This window comes from Mustelus asterias, chromosome 21, assembly GCF_964213995.1.
Source record: "Mustelus asterias chromosome 21, sMusAst1.hap1.1, whole genome shotgun sequence".
NCBI classification, from domain to species: domain Eukaryota; kingdom Metazoa; phylum Chordata; class Chondrichthyes; order Carcharhiniformes; family Triakidae; genus Mustelus; species Mustelus asterias.
The window spans coordinates 17,919,609-17,940,406 of record NC_135821.1 but is presented as its reverse complement, the minus strand read 5'-3'; the positions used below and the strand labels follow the sequence as shown (position 1 = coordinate 17,940,406).

At 44.8% G+C, this 20,798-nt stretch overlaps 1 protein-coding gene across 3 annotated transcripts in view; it reads right to left on the bottom strand.

Moving 5' to 3' along the window:
- The window catches only part of LOC144509162 (TOM1-like protein 2), a 115,841-nt gene extending 95,391 nt beyond the window's left edge, over positions 1-20,450 (bottom strand). For 2 of the 3 annotated variants that reach the window (XM_078237584.1, XM_078237585.1), the window contains exon 1: positions 20,164-20,450. In XM_078237584.1, coding sequence (XP_078093710.1) covers positions 20,164-20,215 — 52 coding nt within the window. In that variant the 5' untranslated portion in view covers positions 20,216-20,450. The remainder of the gene's footprint in view (positions 1-20,163) is intronic. The other variant, XM_078237583.1, reaches the window with a different exon arrangement.
- Positions 20,451-20,798: the final 348 nt, after the last annotated feature.

Below are 20,798 nucleotides of genomic sequence, written 5' to 3'. Positions count from 1 at the left end.
GAATGGCCTCCTTCTGTAGTGCAGGTATTTTATGAAGTTACTGTTCATGGCTGGAATTCTTCAGCCACTCACGTCCCACTCAGCCGAATCTCCGTTGACTGCAGCGGGACCGGAGAATTCTGCTGCCGTGAATGGCCGGAGAATTCTACCTCTCATTTCTGTTCAAACGTATTTGCACAACTACCAAATTGCAGCATCTCCCACAAACCAGCACAAATCAGATAGTGCAAAGGAGGCTGTTCTTCGCTGAGTTAGTGAAAAAAATTCCTTGATGTATTTAAGTGGTAACTTGGTGCAATTAATACAGCTAAAAATGGGTTTATAAAAATATTTTAATGAGTGTCTACTCCACTGCCTGTGAGGAACACAGTTTGAAATAATTGCAAATGACTTTGAAAAACCGTATGGGCCATGTAATTGGTTTTACAGTGGTCGTTTCCTTGGTAAATTAAAAGCTTAATATTTAAACATGCCTGCTAGTGACTTTGAGCTTAAAAAAAAGCTCAGTTTGAAGAGTTTCTTTGAAGGGTGGAAAATAGGCAAAATGAGCAGAAACATGCCATCCTTGTAACTTCAATCTGGAGGTGGGGGCTAGTTCTGCAGTCATAAAAATAACTTTTTAAAAAACTAGCATAAATTTCATGGAGAATCTTATCTGCACTGGATACAAATTCCACTTAAAATTCTTCAATTTTACAAGGTTTGGCAGATTGCACAAATTAGCACAAACTCTGGACAATGGTCTTTACTTGTCCCTGATTTATGAAGAACCTTACAAATTAAGCAGAAACATGAAGGGTGGGAGGGTTGTTATGTTGAGTAATCATCTGACAGAATAAGCCACCAATTTTTTTTTTAATTTATTAGTCACAAGGCTTACATTAACACTGCAATGAAGTTAGAGAAATTCCCCTAGCCGCCTCACTCCGGCGCCTGTTTGGGTCAATGCACCTAACCAACACGTCTTTCAGACTGTGGGAGGAAACCGGAGCACCCGGAGGAAACCCACGCAGACACGGGGAGAACGTGCAAACTCCACACAGACAGCGACCCAAGACCGGGAATCGAACCCGGGTCCCTGGCGCTGTGAGGCAGCAGTGCTAACCACTGTGTCCGCCCTTCAGGAGGAGGAGAGAAACAGAAAAAACTTTTCACGGGGAAAAGTGGCCGAGGACAACTAATTTATTCTCCAGCTGCTAACTTACAAAGCAGACTCCATGCCAGTGAAACTGAAAAATAAGACAATTAGGCTGCACTGAGCATTCTAGATTTTCCCAGTTCTCAGCTACTGAGTAGCAAGCTTCAACAAGGGTCACTGATTTGCAATTTGGAGATTGAGAATTGAATATCAACCATTTACTTCCTTCTTTGTTGGGGAAATTAAGTCAACTGCATGTCCTCTTGGATCACTCACCAGTGTTCAGATCTGAAGCCTTGCTGGTCTGCATGATTCAGTATAACATTACATTTGCCAAAACTATCAAGCATCTCGGTTTCTCTTTTTAAAACATCATCTTAGATTCTAGAATCCAATAAATCATTGAGAAATATGGCAAAAACCTATATGTATTTTATACCTTTAACATATTAAAACATTCCAAAGTCCTTAAAAGTAGTGACTGCAAAACACGCACACCACAGTGGTTAGCACTGCTGCCTCACTGTGCCAGGTACCCGGGTTCAATTCCTGCCTCGGGTCACTGTCTGTGTGGAGTTTGCACATTACCCCCCCCCTCCGTGTCTGTATGGGTTTCCTCCGGGTGTTCCAGTTTCCTCCCACAGTCCAAAGAAGTGCGGGTTAGGTTGATTGGCCGTGCTAAATTGACTCTAGTGTCAGGGGATTAATAGGGTAAATATGTGAGGTTACGGGAATGAGGCCTGGGTGGGATGGTGGTCGGTGCAGGCTCGATGGGCCAAATGGCCTCAGTTTGCACTGTAGGGATTCTATGAAAACATTTATGAAAATTTGACATGGAGCCATAGGGAGATATTGGAACAGGTGACTAACAGCTTGGCCAAAAAGAGGTAGATCTTAACGGGGGTAAAGTAGACAAGTTAGAACTCAGGCAGCAGAGTTTCAGGTAATTTCAAGTGTCTACAGGGTGCAAGGCTGAGCAGGAAAGCATTTGATGCAAGAAAGACATAGATGAGATTTTCAGCAGCTGATCAGGTGAGGCAGGGAGTGGAGATTGGTAATGTTCCAGGAGGTAGAAGTAGGCAGTCTTAGTGATGGAGAAGTATGAAGTCAGAACTTGCGTCAGGATCCAACAGGAACTGTACACAACCAACCTCGACAGCTCCTGGATGAAGCCTTTTACTTTTAACGTGGTTCGGTGTCAAATTTTCTTTCTTAACCCTCTCGTGAATCACCTTGGACTAGTTTACTACACCATTGTGAAATATTCTTTTAGAAAATGCTGCTGAAATATTAACGGAACAAAATTTTCATCATGAGATACCAAGCACACAAATTCTCCCAAGACACTGACAGCCTTGGGCATGGAATAATACAGGACAGAAGTGCATCACATCACACTCCTAATTATGTGTTTATGTCCTCGATTCCCCACAGGTTACATTTCCATGCATTATTAAAGGGCGGATAAGTCACTGTGGAATAATTGCGCAACTAACTTAAGGCAGTTAGGTACCAGAAGTCTAAAGCAGATCAAATACCCTCACCTTTGGCCAGGAGAAGGGCTGTGGAAAAAGAACGTGGTCAGGTTCTCCAATGATGGTCAGTACATAGCATTCAGTGCTGCATGGGTATGAGGGGGTCTTGGAGAAGGATACAATCAGGCTTGGTTATGAGACTCCTTCAGCTGATGCGAATGACAGGCATAGCCTCGACTCAGACACAAAGAACAGCATTACGTGCAAGGCCTTGGACCACCATACCCAGCAACAAAGATTTTGCTAGTCAGGTTTATCAGATACTTAAAAACCCATCAAACTAAGCCACTCAGCAATCCACACTGGTAGATTCTACTTGCCCAATACGGAATGCAAGTTAACTCTCAATAGGGACATTTCATAATTAAATCTCAAAGAGCGTGGACACCGATTGGCATCCTGTCATCATTGGCAATGGGACTAATGAGTTTGAGCTCTAACCAGAACATACCAGAAAGACTGTGGCAAATAGCTTTAGTTCACTGAGTGTTGAGTTAAAAGACTACTCAACATCACATGGCAGTTATTAATGCCCAATTGTATTGAATCGTAAAAACAATGTTGCTGGCAGAATGTGCAAACAGACGGTCAGAGATTTTATTGTTATTGTTTGGAATGAGGTTTGTGCTTGTTGAGAATTCACAAAGCAGACTAAATATTTTTTTTCCAAATTAACAGGATTCTAATCAATTGAGCACTGATTGGCTTCCCATTGCTTCAGCCAGAGCGTCAATTAGGGCATTGCCTTGCCACTTCACCTGAAGCAGAGAGCAAAAAAAAAGTCAAACCTTTAGTGACATTATATCCAATTATACTTCTCATGTTCCACCCCAAGCTACAGTCTTGTAGCTGGGCAGTTACTGGCTCTGGTGTTGGATGACTGTGCCCACCACAGTGAGGTGACTTTGACTCACCGCTTAAACTACCTGCAGGGGCCAAGTGGGCAGAATCCACCAACTAGTTACCAGGGAACAGGTACCAATCCCCAATTACCTGGCCAGAGCGGGATGACTATGAGTCACAGCGATCACTCAATGCGGCAACGACGTGATTATTGTAATACAAATGGAGGTCCCTTCTACCATGCAAAGCAAGCCACAAGTGACTTAGCTTCCAGTAAAACACTCATAACAAAGTTTGATAAGGCACATAAGGAGACACCACGACCAAAGCTTCGTCAAGAGGTTGGTTTTAAGGAATGCTTACAGGAAGAAAGAGAGGTAGAAAAATTTAGGAAGGGTAGCCCAGAGTTTAAGAGCCTTAGCAGCTGAATGTATAATGCCAATGGCAAAATGATGAAAATCAGAGTGATACCAGAATTATAAAGGGGGGGGGGGGGGGGGGGGGGGGGGAAAGAGGGGAAGAGGGGAAAAAGTACAAAATGTAAAACAATTTCTCCATCTAGTTTTCTAACTTTAACCGGATCATCTGAAATCATCTGGAGCAAACACTAGCTGACAGACAAGGGTTTCCTCCATTTCCAAGAGATTACATTCTTTGAATTGGATCAGATTTCTGCTATACGACAGCACCTTCAAACATTACAATACATCAAGGCAGATGCACAATGAGATCATGTCATCACTGGTGACAGTGCCAGCGGGCATACTTTTCCAAAGAGTTGTGAAGAGTCACTGCAACACACGGCATTGAGTTACACAGTTTCTAGTTAAAAGGATTCTGAACAATACAAGCTAGTTAAGACTATCCAATGGTGCGCATTATAAAACAATGCTGATGGCAGAATACGTGATCACAAACTGCCCGAGATTTTTGTTGCTGTTGTTATTTGGAATAAGAAAGCATGCACTTATTGAGATTTGCACCAACAAGTATTTAGATCTCAAGGAGACTCATTGAAGTGGCTTTTGAATCTCAAGGCTCCAACAGCTTTTCATGCCAGAAGTCTGAAGGAATTGGCTCAAAATCCTCGTGGTTAACTGGACCCAAGCCAAACTCTAAAGGATTGAAAAAAAACTATTCCAAGAACAAAAGGATGAAAGATGAGCTGGAAAATATAGATGCATTCAGCTGTAGCTGCATAGTTGGGAAGGTTTTTGAGAGCATTATGAAGTAGAACATAAAATGGAACATTTTGATGGGCAGGAGAGAATCAGAGACAACATGGTTTAAGAGTGCTTGACTAATTTAATGGATTTCTTTGAAGGGACAAGAGCTAGTAGATAGGGGAGAAATAAGAGAATACCCACCAGGATTCCAGGAGGAAACATGACACTGTCCTGTATAATAGACAACCACAGTAGGTCTAAGCCCAGGGGAGAGCTGGAAATGTATTGGCAAATAGTTGGTAAGTAGAGAACGAGTAGCAGTGCAAATAGCTGATTGAAACATGTTCTTCTGCCGATGTTTCAATGAACGAGAGCAAGGGAAAAGTAAATGCTACATTATCTGGAATACAATTCTTGAAAGGACAGTGGAAGTAAATTTTGTGACTGTTAAAAGGGATATATACTTTAAAGGAAACATTTGCAGGGTTAAGAGCAAAGAACAGGAAAGTGGGATTAATTGGATAGCTCCACCAAAGCTCTAGGACAGATACAATGGATTGAATGACTTCCTTCATTGCGTACGATTCTATGAATGTTGGAGCTGCTGCTGTTTATAATTCCTTCTGCTAAATCAATTATGTTTGGGTTTGCAGACGGTACGAAATTGCGACCACTGGAGAACCATGAATATCTAAGTGCACAAATTCAGAAAGGGTGCCAAAAAGCTCTGTAGCTAGAGAAATGGCTGTGCCATTTAATACAAAGAATGTTTATCAGATTTGACCGAGGGAAGATTATGTGCTGACAATTACGTGCTAAATGGGAACGTACTAGAGATATCAGAGTAAGAGGGGGATCTTTGGATTTTAATTGACAGATCTCTAATATTAACAGCACAATTTTCCCAGAACCTGCTTTTGGTTGTTTATCATCAGAGTACTAACCTAGACTGCTTCCATCTCAGCGACCTGCAGAATAGGAGTCCACATGCTTACTGATACTAATACATATTGAGTACAAGAGTTGGCAAATCATGTTGCAGCAATCTAAAATGTTGGTTAGGCCACATTTGGAGTACTGCGTGCAGTTCTGGTCGCCACACTACCAGAAGGACTTGGAAGTTTTGGACAGAGTGCAAAGAAGGTTCACTAGGATGTTGCCTAGTCTCAAGGGCATTGGTTATGAGGAGAGGTTGAATAAACTAGGATTGTTTTTCACTGGAAAGATGGAGGCTGAGGGGAGACCTGATAGAGGTCTACAAAATTATGAGGGGCATCGACTGGGTGGATAGTCAGAGGCTTTTTCCCAGGGTGGAAGTATCAATTACAAGGGGGCACAGGTCCAAGGTGAGAGGGGGAATGGTTTAAGGGAGATGTGCAGGGGAGGTTTTTCACGCAGAGAGTGGTGGGTGCCTGGACCGTGCTGCCAGAGGAGGTCGTAGAAGCAGGCACCGTAGCAACATTTAAGAGGCATCTGGATGGGAGGGAGGGAATAGAGGGATACGGACCGAGTAAGGACAGAAGGATTTTTTTTGTTTAATTGGGGCATCATGATCAGCACGGGCTTGGAGGGCCGAAGGGCCTGTTCCTGTGCTGTACTGTTCTTTGATACCATCAGATCACTTCCCTTGCAATATTACTTTAACGAATTGCATATTTCACTTTAGATTCCACTCATCAATACTGTAAATTACAGGCAATCTTTACATTGAGGTCACTGAGGCAATGCAGAAGGTACAGCACAGAAACAGGCCATTTGATCTAATTCATCCCTTCAGTTTATGATTCACATTAGCCACAAAATCTCTTCTCATGATACCAACAAAACCTTCTACTCCTTTCTCTGTCGTATATTAATCTAGTTTACCCTTAAATGCATCAATGCTATTCACCTCAACTACTGCTTGTGGTATCAAGTTCCACATTCGCATCATTCACTGGGCAAAGATTTCTCCTGAATTCTCTTTCGGATATATTACTGACTCATACTGACGGCTCCCTAGGTTTTGGCCTCTGTCAAGTTGAAACATTTTTCTCCATCTACCCCATAATGCCTTTTCATAATCTTAAAGATCTCCATCAGGTATAGCCTTTAGTGGTATTACACTGAAACAGCAATACTAGGCAATTTATTAACCATTTATTTACCCAATTCACCCAGAGAGTGGAGCATTGTACGCTTGTCTGTTCCAGGTTATATTATCTTGACAACTAAAGAAGTTACCTAATGCTTATCCAGTTTCCTATTTTGACATCTGAAAATACCTATTACTGTAACTCAATTTCTTTCAATTCCTCAAACACACTTGAAAGTTCCAGGGGCAATTGTTAACAGCTCACCACCATTTCTTTGAGCCATGGCTCCAGGAGAGCACTCCTGACTTGGGAGTCAGAACGTCATGGGTTCATGTCCTACTCCAGAGACCTGGGCACATAATCTCGACTGACAGTGCAATTCTGATCGAGTGCTGCAGCTTCAGAAGGTATGATGTGGAGATGCCGGCGTTGGACTGGGATAAGCACAGTAAGAAGTCTCACAACACCAGGTTAAAGTCCAACAGGTTTATTTGGCAGCACAAGCTTTCAGAGCCTCAAGCTCCTTCTTCAGGAGCGTGAGGACTTATGTTCACAAACAGGGCATATACAGACACAAACTCAATTTACAAGATAATGGTTGGAATGCGAGTCTTTACAGGTAATCAAGTCTTAAAGGTACAGACAATTTGAGTGGAGAGAGGGTTAAGCACAGGTTAAAGAGATGTGTATTGTCTCCAGCCAGGACAGTTAGTGAGATTTTGCAAGCCCAGGCAAGTCGTGGAGGTTACAGTTGGGTTCATGTCACACTATCTGTAACCCCCACGACTTGCCTGGGCTTGCAAAATCTCACTAACTGTCCTGGCTGGAGCCAATACACATCTCTTTAACCTGTGCTTAACCCTCTCTCCACTCACATTGTCTGTACCTTTAAGACTTGATTACCTGTAAAGACTCGCATTCCAACCATTATCTTGTAAATTGAGTTTGTGTCTTTATATGCCCTGTTTGTGAACACAAGTCCTCACTCACCTGAAGGAGCTTGAGGCTCCGAAAGCTAGTGCTGCCAAATAAACCTGTTGGACTTTAACCTGGTGTTGTGAGACTTCTTACTGTGCTTCAGAAGGTGCCAGCTTTCAGATGACAGGTCTTTTAAAAAGGCTCCATCTTCCCTCTCAGGTGGATGTAAGTGATTCCAAGGCTTCATTTTGAATAGCAGGAGTATTCTCCCAATGTCCTGGCCAATATTTATCCCTCAACTAAGCAGATTGCCAGTTGTCACATTGCTATTTAGAGGAGCTGAGATTCACAAACCTGGCTGCTGTGTTTCCGACTTTATAATGCTGCAAAAATACATAATTGGCAGCAAAGCACTTGGAGATGTCGAGGTTGTGAAAGTTGCTAGTGTTAACATTTAGATCAGCCGTGATCTAAATAATTTGTGGAACAGTCTCGAGGGACAAAATAGAGAATTCTCTTTTCCTTCTTCCTCCCTCTTATGGGATTTGACTGCTCACTGGAGAACAGTTCAAAACACAATAGGCTCACTCACTGGAGTATAGTTCAAAACACAATAGACAGTCTCTGGAATCTCACCCAAGTGGCCATTGTTCAGGTGTATCCTTGACAAATGAATGTTGGCAAGTTGACTGCATGGTGGAGTCTGGTGTCAAGAAGGAGATAGATATATTTCTGATTTTAAAAAAGGGGTTAAAGGGATATGGGGAACAGGTGGAGAGGTGGATTTGAGACCAGGAAGAGATCAGCCATGATCTGATTGAATGGCAGAGCAGGCTCCAAGGGCTGAATTGCCTAATTCTAATTCCTATGTTTCTATAGAAAGCATCACAGATCCAGCATGAAGATTGTTCACTGTGCAGTGAACAGAGTGGAACCCTAGTCATGTTTCTCTTCCATAATCTGGAGGGCTGTGGCCAAACCTCATGCCCAACCATCACCAACCAAAATTGGCTAACACAGCATAAACCCAGAAATGAACCTGATCCATACTGCTGAGATTAAGCCTCATTCCAAAACTACGAGATCAACTGAGCGCCTTCTTCCAGTTTTATTTGGTGGAGAACAAAATTCTCACATCAATTAAAGTTCATAATATTATAGGTGCTGCGAATCAGAAATTTTAAAAAGCCTGTCAGTGCTGGAAACAGCCAGCCAATCAGCAAGAATATCATCTCCAGCCCTTACTCAGACAGTGCAACTCAATTTTTAAAAATCATTCGTGAGACATGGGCGTCGCTGGCTGGCCAACATTTAATGCCCATCCCTTGCTGCCCTTGGAGGGCAGTTGAGAGTCAACCATATTGCTGTGGGTCTGGGGTCACATGTAGGCCAGACCAGGTAAGGACGGCAGATTTCCTTCCCTAAAGGGCATTATTGAACCAGATGGGTTGTTCCGACAATCAACAATGATTTCATGGTCATCAGTAGATTCTTAATTCCAGATATTTTTTATTGAATTCAAATTCCACCATCTGCCGTGGCGGGATTCGAACCCGGATCCTCCAGAAGATTAGCTGAGTTCCTGGATTAATAGTCTGGTGATAATACCACTAGGCCTCATTGCACAATTGTAAAAAGCTGCAGGAGAATTAGACTTTTGCTCTCATCAACAGATATCAAACATCTGCAACTAATTTTCCAAAATCGTTCATAAATGACTTTTTAATCTTGCGATGCAAAGTCAACATTTAGAATTGACAACTGACAACCTCTATATTGAAATAGCCTTTGTCTCCATCTGATAGATGAGCAGTAAATGTATCCTTGAAAGTTTTGTTCATTATTCCCCTTCAATAGCGCCCAAATTAAAACATGCCAGTTATTCACATCTGGAGCTCGCACTGCTGAGTGTGACAGGGATAGATTTTAAGGACAATGTAATGTCTTCATCCTTGTTGTTAGTTTTTAAACAATATATCTCAAAAAGCAATGGGCGGATTTTAACAAATCCTGGTACACAGTTTAAAGTTTAAACCCAAGTCACTAGTAGGTTTACATTAACACGGCAATGAAGTTAATGTGAAAATCCCCTAGTCACCATACTCTGACGCCTGTTCGGGTACACTGAGGGAGAATTCAGCATGGCCAATGCACTGAACCAGCACGTCCTTCAGACTGTGGGAGGAAACCGGAGCACCCGGAGGGAACCCACGCAGACACGTGCAAGCTCTGCACAGACAGTGACCCAAGCCGGGAATTGAACATGGGTCCTTAGCGCTGTGCGGCAGCAGTGCTAACCGTTGTGCCGCCTTCGAGCCTGCACCAGCAACAATCCCACCCAGGGCCTATCCCCATAGTCCACATATTTACCCCGCTACTCGTCCTGACGCTAAGGGGCAATTTAGCATGGCCAATCAACCTAATCTGCACATCTTTAGGACTGTGGGAGGAAACCGGAGCACCCGGAGGAAACCCAGGCAGACACGGGGAGAACATGCGAACTCCGCACAGACAGTGACCCAAACTGGGAATCGAACCCGGGTCCTTAGCACTGTGAGGCAGCAGTGTTAACCACTGTGCCACCGGGGTGCGGCTCAAGGAACAACCTATTAATTTTTGGCAAAGCTGCAGATTTAGATCCAGAACTATTTTAAAGATCCATCAACACTGGGAGAAGAGAATCTTTTCAAATAGGTGGCGTAAATGGACTTGGTTTACTTTGCCGAATAAAAAAAAACTGCCTGCTGTATAAAAGACTGTGAGAGTTTTAACAACACCAGGTTAAAGTCCAACAGGTTTATTTGGTAACAAATACCATTAGATTTCGGAGCGCTGCTCCTTCGTCAGATGGAGCAAATAAACCTAATAAACCTGGTGTTGTTAAAACTCTTGCTGCGTTTACCCCAGTGATCTCCACAGTATAAAAGACTGTTAGCTGTGCCACAAGGGTTCATTGATTATCACAGCGGTGTCAATAGACACTGCATTTAAGAAACAATTACAGTGTAGCTGTTTACACTGCACAGATTTATATTAAACACTCATAGGTAAATGCATCTTCAATGTCATGAAACTGTATATCTGTGCAAACAAGCCACAGTCCCAGGATCGATCACCACTGACTATGCCAAGTTAACTGAGCCAAGCTTGGCTGAGGCAGTAGTGTGGAGAAAGTTGCCTTGGGCTAATGAGCAAAACAAACTAGCAAGATTCCAACCCTGTTTTCTGCTGGGAGTGTACACACTGGGAGGGAACTTGTGATGTCTTTTGTCGTCAGACCTAATGACAGTAACCTGTCAAACATAAATAGTTTCTGCACTTCAAGATCATGTCCAGAGACATTTGAGAAATGTACCAAGATACTAAATAAAAATATTTACCTTTCTTACTCGTATATGCCCTCCTTATCTAATACAGCCGCACAGAATCGGCTCAACTTGAAGAAGCCGCTCTTCAAAGGAACCCTTGAACTGGAGATAATGATGAATGCAAGTTGGCCACCCATAATATTAACTCTTGTTTCCCTAGCCACAGATGTGATCGGACCTGCTGGGCGTTTTCCAGCACTGTCTCATTTTATTTCGGATCGCCAGCATCCACGGCATTTTCGTTGCATAAATATCCTGACGGATTTGAAATATTTTTTATTGGGAATGACCACTTCACCTAATAAAAATCAACAAGACTATTTTGACCATAAAAATTCCATGTTCTGAATTCTGTCCAAGTTCCAATTCCTGGTTAGTGCCGAGCGAGTGATTTCTGCTGTCACAGTAACTCTCGAGGGGAAGAACCTGCCATGCCTCCCTTTCCAGATTGTTCTGCAGTGATTTCAACTGGAGGTGAGCATCACATGAAACATAGAAGATAGGAGCCTTTGGCCCTTCGAGCCTGCTCCGCCATTCATCACGATCATGGCTGATTATCCAACTCAATAGCCTAATCCTGCTTTCTCCCCATAACCTTTGTCCCATTCGCACCAAGTGCTATATGCAGCCGCCTCTTGAATACATTCAATGTTTTGGCATCAACTACTTCCTGTGGTAATGAATTCCACAGGCTCACTACTCTTTGGGTGGAGAAATGTCTCCTCATCTCCGTCCTAAATAGTCTATCCTGAATCCTCAGACTGTGACCCCTGGTTCTGGACTCCCCCACCATCGGGAACATACTCCCCACATCTACCCTGTCTAGTCCTGTTAGAATTTTATAAGTCTCTATGAGATTCCCCCCTCACTCGTCTGAACTCCAGCGAAAACAATCCTAACCTAGTCGATCTCTCCTCATACATCAGTCCCGCCATCCCCGGAATCAGCCTGGTAAACCTTCGCTGCACTCCCTCGAGAGCAAGAACATCCTTACTCAGAAAAGGAGGCCAAAACTGCACATAATACTCTAGATGTGGCTTTACCAAGGCCCTGTATAACTGCAACAATACATCCCTGCTCCTGTACTCAAAACCTCTCGCAACGAAGGCCAACCTGCCATTTGCCTTCTTTACCACCTGCTGAACCTGCATGCTTACCTTCAGTGATTGGTGCACAAGGACACCCAGGTCCCGCTGCACACTCCCCTCTCCCAATTTACAGCCACTCAGGTAGTAATCTGAAGATCCCACTCAGCCCCATATGATTGAACAACCTGTGGCCTCTCAGTCACAACAAAACAAATTCAATAACGCAGCCCACGGCAGTAAAGCAGAAATGCAGAGTTAAGTTCATTTTAGGGATTCACTGAAAGTGATGCTTCAGTATTTATGGGAGAACAATACACAGATCCAAATTCAAACCATTTGTTTAACAGATTGAAATTGGCTCCGTGCCGCAGGAACATCTGAAACCACATCTGACTTGAAGGCCTACAACTATAACCATTCAAAAAAAAAAATTAATCCAGCAATATGCGGGTGTCTTGCAGTAAAGGAAAGGCTCAGAACTTCTTTAGGAATGTGAAATAAACAAACAAACTTGTGTATTTATAAATCATGAACTCGGGCTGTCCCAACGCAAATATTTGGCATCTGGTGGCTAAACTAGATGGCACACAGCAGAACCAGACTGTGTACACAGTACCCTACATCGCATCTACAGCTCTGAAACAAGGCCACTGGGCACAACTAGGATATGCTGGTGTTTGTTTATACTCCAAGCTAGCCTCCTCCTGCCTTACTTGACCCCAGCCTGGCAACATAATTTACTATTTCTTCTACATATCCTTCCACCACTAAAGCAAAAACAGAGAATGTGACAAATCATAGAATCCCTACAGTGCAGAAAGAGGCCATTTGGCCCATCGAGTCTGCACCGACCACAATCCCACCCTACCCCCATATCCCTACACATTTACCCACTAATCCCTCTAACCTACGCATCTCAGGACACGAAGAGGCAATTTTTTAGCATGGCCAATCAACCTAACCCGCACATCTTTGGGGGACTGTGGGAGGAAACCGGAGCACCCAGAGGAAACCCACGCAGACACGAGGAGAATGTGCAAACTCCACACAGACAGTGACCCAAGCCGGGAATCGAACCCAGGTCCCTGGAGCTGTGAAGCAGCAGTGCTAACCATTGTGCCACCGTGCCGCCCATGCTGGAAATTTGAAATAAAAACAGAATACTGGAAATACAGAACAGTTCCGGAACACCTGCTAATCGAGAGACAGAGCTAGTCGTTCATCAGAATTGGGAAAAAGATTAGAATGTAATAGGATTTGGGTAGAGGCAGGGACAGGAACAGTGATTGGACTGCCATTTAATTTCTCCTGCCTTCCACCCGGTTACAGACCTTTCCTTGGTTCCTCCCTCCTTCCCCTGCCTCTGGACATACAGAAAGTCTGTCACATCACAAACCTTTCCCAGCACTTATCGCCCTGAATCTCCCAGGTCAGAGGTGACGATCACGAGGGGTCACGGGCTTAAGGTGAGAGGGGTGAGGTATAACTCAGATGTCAGAGGGACGTTTTTTACACAGAGTGGTGGGGGCCTGGAATGCGCTGTTAAGTAGGGTGGTGGAGGCAGACACGCTGGCATCGTTTAAGACTTACCTGGATAGTCACATGAGCAGTCTGGGAATGGAGGGATACAAACGAATGGTCTAGTTGGACCAATGAGTGGCACAGGCTTGGAGGGCCGAAGGGTCCGTTTCCTGTGCTGTACTGTTCTTTGAATGCTATTTCTCCATCCACAGATGCTGACAGCCCCCGGGCAATCCCAGCATTTCCTGTTTTCATTTCTTTCATTCCTTTCTCATGTATTCTTCTTCTAAAACGCATCTGTGCTATTCGACCTCCATATTATTCATTCTTTCATGGGATGAGGGTGTCGCTGACAAGGCCAGCATTTGTTACCCATCCCTAATTGCCCTTGAACTGAGGGGCTTGCTCACCATTTCAGAGACAGCCACATTGCTATGGGTCTTGAATCACAGTAAGAAGTTTAACAACACCAGGTTAAAGTCCAACAGGTTTATTTGGTAGCAAAAGCCACTAGCTTTCAGAGCGCTGCTCCTTCGTCAGGTGAGTGGGAGTTCTGTTCACAAACAGGGCATATAAAGACACAAACTCAATTTACAGAATAATGAATAATGATTGGAATGCGAGTCTTTATTCTGTAAATTGAGTTTGTGTCTTTGTATGCCCTGTTTGTGAACAGAACTCCCACTCACCTGACGAAGGAGCAGCGCTCCAAAAGCTAGTGGCGTTTGCTACCAAATAAACCTGTTGGACTTTAACCCTGGTGTTGTTAGATGCCTTACTGTGTTTACCCCAGTCCAACGCCGGCATCTCCACATCTGGAGTCACATGCAAGGATGACAGATTTCTCTCCCTCAAAGACATTAGTGAACCGGATGTGTTTTTACAACAATCAATTATAGTTTCATGGTCCACCATTACTGAGATTAGATTTATGTCACAGCTTTATTCTATCAGCTGCCGTGGTGGGTTTCGAACCCGCGTCCCCAGAGCATTAGCCTGGGATTACTAGTCCAGTGATATTACCACTTTGCCACCATAACAATCCCCACATCCTGAACACAAGTAAAAACAAAGTGTGGAAAACACTCCAGCAGGTCTGGCAGAATTAATGTTGAGTCCAGTATGATGGAGTTCCAAAGGAGAGTTATATTGGACTCGAAACATTCCTCTCTCCACAGATGCTGTCAGACCTGCTGAGCTTTTCCAGTACTTGCAGTGTTCAGAAAGCCAACACCTGCAGTTATTTGTTTTTATGTTAACTCCACATCCCAAACACTTCATTTCAACATTTTCTATTGCTAAGGAAGGAGCTACCAATTAAACATTTTCAAACTGACCTGAAATTTGCAACCCCTGGGTAAATATGCAGTACTGACACTGAAAGCTTAATTACTGATGGTGACCAAGACAACTATCACCGATTGTCATTAAAAACCCATCTGGTTCACTAATATATTGTAAGGGAAGGAAATCTGCCATCCTTATCTGTTCTGGCCTACATGTGACTCCAAAGTCCACAGTGATTTTGGGAGGACAAACAAGGCAAGGGAATATACAATAAATGGTCAGACTCTAGGAAGTAAAGAGGATCAGAGGGACCTTGGGGAGCATGTCCATAGATCGCTGAAGACAGCAGGACAGGTAGATAAGGTGGTTAGGAAGGCATATGGGATACTTGCCTTTATTAATCAAGGCACTGAATATAAGAGCATGGAGGTTATGATGAAGCTTTATAAAACACTGGTTAGGCCACAGCAGAGTACGGTGTGCAGTTCTGGTTGCCACTCTATAGGAAGGAAGTGATTGCACTAGAGAAGGTGCAGAGAAGATTCAGCAGGATGTTGCCCGTGTTGCAGCATTTCAGCTGTGAAGAGAGGCTGGATTGGCAGGGCTGGTTTTCCTTGGAAAGATTTTTTTACCCAGAGGGTGGTGGGAATCTGGAACTCGCTGCCTGAAAGGGCGGTAGAGGCGGGAACCCTCACAACATTTAAGAAGCATTTAGATGAGCACTTGAAACGTCACAGCAGACAAGGCTACGGACCAAGTGCTGGAAAATGGGATTAGAGTAAATGGGTGCTTGATGGCTGGCATGGACACAATGGGCTGAAGGGCCTCTTTCTATGCTGTAAAACTCCATGACTTTATGATGTGGCTGACTGTTCACCATCCCAAAACCACAGAATGCCTACAATGCAGAAGGAGGCCATCCAGCCCATCGAGTCTGCACCAACTCTCTGAATGAACATCCCACCCAGGCCTTCTCCCACCCTATCCCCATAACCCCGCACATTTACCATGGCTAATCCACCTTTGGACAGCAATGGACAATTTACCATGGCCATTCAACCTGACCTGAACATCTTAAGACTGTGGGAGCGAACTGGAGCCCCTGGAGGAAACCCACGCAGACTCAGGAGAATGTGCAAACTCCACACAGACAGTTACCCGAGGTCGGGTCCCTGGTGCTGTGAGGCAGCAGTGCTAACCACTGTGCCGAGCAAGCAACTCTGTTAACTGGGTACGGGCGTCAAATGCTAGCCTTACCAACTATACCCACATCCCATGAAAGAATGCCCCACTCGCCAACCAGCTGCAGGAAGGCTGCTCAACCTGAGATAAAGGAAAATTACTGCGGAAGCTGGAATCTGAAGCAAAAACAGACAATGCTGGAAAAACTCAGCAGGTCTGACAGCATCTGTGGAGAATGGAGTCAACATTTTAAGTCAGGATGACCCTTCACCAGAGCTAAAGATAAAGAAAACAGGGCAAGATTTATACTATGGTGGTGGTGGTGGTGGGGATGGGGTGGAGGGGGGTGTTGTAATTAGACAAAGGGAATGTAAATGGTGATGATAAAGATGCTGATAGAAACGTTGGCTCTATTCTCTCTCTACAGATGTTGTCAGTCCTGCTGGGTTTTTCCAGCATCTTCTGTTTCTGCTCAGTGGTTAGCACTGCTGTCTCACAGCGCCAGGGCCCGGAGTTCAAATCTGGCCTTGGGTGACTGTCAGTATGATATTTGCACACTCTCCCAGTGTCTGCAGGATCGAAGGGCCAAATGGCCTCTTTCTGCACTGTAGTGGCTCTATGAGTCTACAATTTTATGATCTAGCACATGGTGGTCACCAGGGAAATGTCAAAGCCAAACAACACCTTAGGGAACAGGGATTCTATAATTGAGTTGACGATTCTATGAGACAGGCAGCATCGTGGCACAATGGGTGGCACAGTGGTTAGCACTGCTGCCTCACAGCACCAGAGACCCAGGTTCAATTCCCAGCTTGGGTCAGTGTCAATGCAGGGACTGCACGTCCTCCCTGTGCTGCAATGCTCCAGATTCCTCCTACAATCCTAAAAATGTGCTGGTTAGGTGTATTGGCCATGCTAAATTCTCCCTCAGCGCACCCAAACAGCCACCAGAGTGTGACATCTAGGGGATTTGCACAGTAACTTCATTGCAGTGTTAACGTAAGCCTACTCGTGACACTAAATGAGTAAACTTTAAACAATGCAGAAGGAGACTATTTGATCCATCGAGGCTGCACTAACTCCCTGAAAGAGCATCCCACCCAGGCCCTACACCCCCCACCCTATATCCGTAACCGTGCACATTTACCATGGCCAATCTACCTAATCTTTGCAGTGGTCAGAAACCAGAGCACCCGTAGGAATAGGGGAATAAGAGAATTGGGCCTGGCTGAGATTGTGGTCGGTGCAGACTCGATGGGCCAAATGGCCTCCTTCTGCACTGTAGGGATTCTATGGAAACCCCACGCAGACACAGGGAAGAACGTACAAACTTCGCACAGACACCTGAGGCTGGAATCGAACCCGGGTCCCAGGCGCTGTGAGGCAGCAGTGCTAACCACTATGCCAGATGGACAGTTCCATTCAAGGGGCAATTAGGGTTGGGCATCAAATGCTGGCCTTACAAGGCCCACATCCCATGAAAGACAGTGGTTAGCACTGCTACCTCACAGGACCAGGGACTCGGATTCAATTCCAGCCACCCAGCTGTAGGAATGATATGGAGAGGCCAGCCTTGGACTGGGGTGGGCACAGTAAGAAGTCTCACAGGTTTATTTGGAATCACGAGCTTTCAAAGCTGGTGATTCCAGTGAGACCTGATGAAGGAGCAGCACTCTGAAAACTCGTGATTCCAAATAAACCTGTTGGACTTTAACCTGATAGAACCATAGAACATTACAGCACAGAAACAGGCCTTTTGGCCCTTCTTGGCTGTGCCGAACCATTTTTCTGCCTAGTCCCACTGACCTGCACCTGGACCATATCCCTCCACACACCTCTCATCCATGTACCTGTCCAAGTTTTTCTTAAATGTTAAAAGTGACCCCGCATTCACCACTTCATCTGGCAGCTCATTCCACACTCCCACCACTCTCTGTGTGAAGAAGCCCCCCCCTAATATTCCCTTTAAACTTTTCCCCCTTCACCCTTAACCCATGTCCTCTAGTTCTTTTCTCCCCTAGCCTCAGTGGAAAAAGCCTGCTTGCATTATTCACTCTATCTATACCCATCATAATTTTATACACCTCTATCAAATCTCCCCTCATTCTTCTACACTCCAGGGAATAAAGTCCTAACCTATTCAACCTTTCTCTGTAACTCAGTTTCTCAAGTCCCGGCAACATCCTTGTAAACCTTCTCTGCACTCTTTCAACCTTATTAATATCCTTCCTGTAATTAGGTGACCAAAACTGCACGCAATATTCTAAATTGGGCCTCACCAATGTCTTATACAACCTCACCATAACATTCCAACTCTTATACTCAATACTTTGATTTATAAAGGCCAATGTATCAAAAGCACTCTTCACGACCCTATCTACCTGTGACGCCACTTTTAGGGAATTATGTATCTGTATTCCCAGATCCCGCTGTTCTACTGCACTCTTCAGTGTCCTACCATTTACCTTGTATGTTCTACCTTGGTTTGTCCTTCCAAAGTGCAATACCTCACACTTGTCTGCATTAAATTCCATCTGCCATTTTTCAGCCCATTTTTCTAGCTGGTCCAAATCCCTCTGCAAGCTTTGAAAACCTTCCTCACTGTCCACTACACCTCAATCTTTGTATCATCAGCAAATTTGCTGATCCAATTTACCACATTATCATCCAGATCATTGATATAGATGACAAACAACAATGGACCCAGCACTGATCCCTGTGGCACACCACTAGTCACAGGCCTCCACTCAGAGAAGCAATCCTCCACAACCACTCTCTGGCTTCTTCCATTCTAAGAAGTCTCACAACACCAGGTTAAAGTCCAACAGGTTTATTTGGTAGCAAATACCATAAGCTTTCGGAGCGCTGCCCCTTCGTCAGATGGAGTGAAAATCTGTTCTCCAACAGTGCAGTTCTTCCATTGAGCCAATGTCTAATCCAATTTATTACCTCTCCATGTATACCTAGCGACTGAACCTTCCTAACTAACCTCCCATGCAGGACCTTGTCAAAGGCCTTACTGAAGTCCATGTAGACAACATCCACTGCCTTCCCTTCATCCACTTTCCTGGTAACCTCCTCGAAAAACTCTAATAGATTGGTTAAACATGGCCTACCACGCACAAAGCCATGTTGACTCTCCCTAATAAGTCCCTGTCTATCCAAATATTTGTAGATCCCATCTCTTAGTACTCCTTCCAATAATTTACCTACTGCTGACGTCAAACTTACCGGCCTATAATTTCCCGCATTACTTTTTGAGCCTTTTTTAAACAACGGAACAACATGAGGTATCCTCCAATCATCCGGCACCTCACCCGTGGATACTGACATTTTAAATATATCTGCCAGGGCCCCTGCAATTTCAACACTCGTCTCCTTCAAGGTCTGAGGGAATACCCTGTCCAGTCCTGGGGATTTATCTACTCTGATTTGCCTCAAGACATCAAGCTTCTTACATAAACCTGTTGGACTTAAACCTGATGTTGGAAGACTTCTTACCTAAACCTAAATAAACCTGATGTTGGAAGACTTCTTACCTAAACCTAAATAAACCTGATGTTGGAAGACTTCTTACCTAAACCTAAATAAACCTGATGTTGGAAGACTTCTTACCTAAACCTGTTGGACTTTAACCTGATGTTGTGAGGCTTCTTACCTAAACCTGATGTTGGAAGACTTCTAACATAAACCTAAATAAACCTGATGTTGGGAGACTTCTTACGACTTTAATCTGATGTTGTGAGGTTTCTCTGCAGCTGTAGGAAGGTTGCTCACCCTGAGGTGGCGGCTGTCAATCACGCGGCCGGGCACCGCCCACCTACACCCCTATTGGCCGCGGGCCCAGCACCGGGCAGCCGCCGATTGGCTGTCGCTGCTGTCAATCAGCCGGGGAGGGTGTTGAGGGACCGGTGGCTCAGCGGCCCCCTCCTCCTCCTCCCCAGGCAAGAGAGACAGAGACCGAGACCCCCGGCCACCCGCCTACACCGAGCACCGCCGCCCTTTAATGGGGAATGCATTTTGGTCGGCGCTGTTTCCTTACCAACCCGCTGTCCGACTTGCGTGCTGAAGGGATTGCCGTACAGAAACTCCATCTCCAGCCCAGCCGCTCCGAGCCGCTGACCCGCGTCACGTGATGTTTACCACCCCACCGCAAGGCAGCCTGGGTACAAACCCCTCAGAAAACCAAACAAAACCCAAAACTCTTTCAAATTAATTCTCCGCCCGCCATTCAACACCCTGCCGCCACCCAGGACTTTAAAAAAATAATCAAGCATCAAAAAGAGCCCGGTGATATTGTCCTCATTCTAACTCCACCCCCTTTTCCCTGACAACACTCACTCAGGACTGCCGACAAGAGCCCGACGGGACAAGAGATCACCCACTTGGCTGCCGAGTGAGTGCCGCAGCGCCCCCATCTCCCCTGGCTGAGGCATCGCACAGTAAGAAGTCTCACAGCACCAGGTTAAAGTCCAACAGGTTTATTTGGCAGCACAAGCCACTAGTTTTCAGAACGCTTGCTGCTCCTTCGTCAGGTGGAGATCTCCCACTCCACCTGACGAAGGAGCAGCACGCTCCAAAAGCTAGTGGCATTTGCTACCAAATAAACCTGTTGGACTTTAACCTGGTGTTGTGAGACTTCTTACTGTGTTTACCCCAGTCCAACGCCGGCATCTC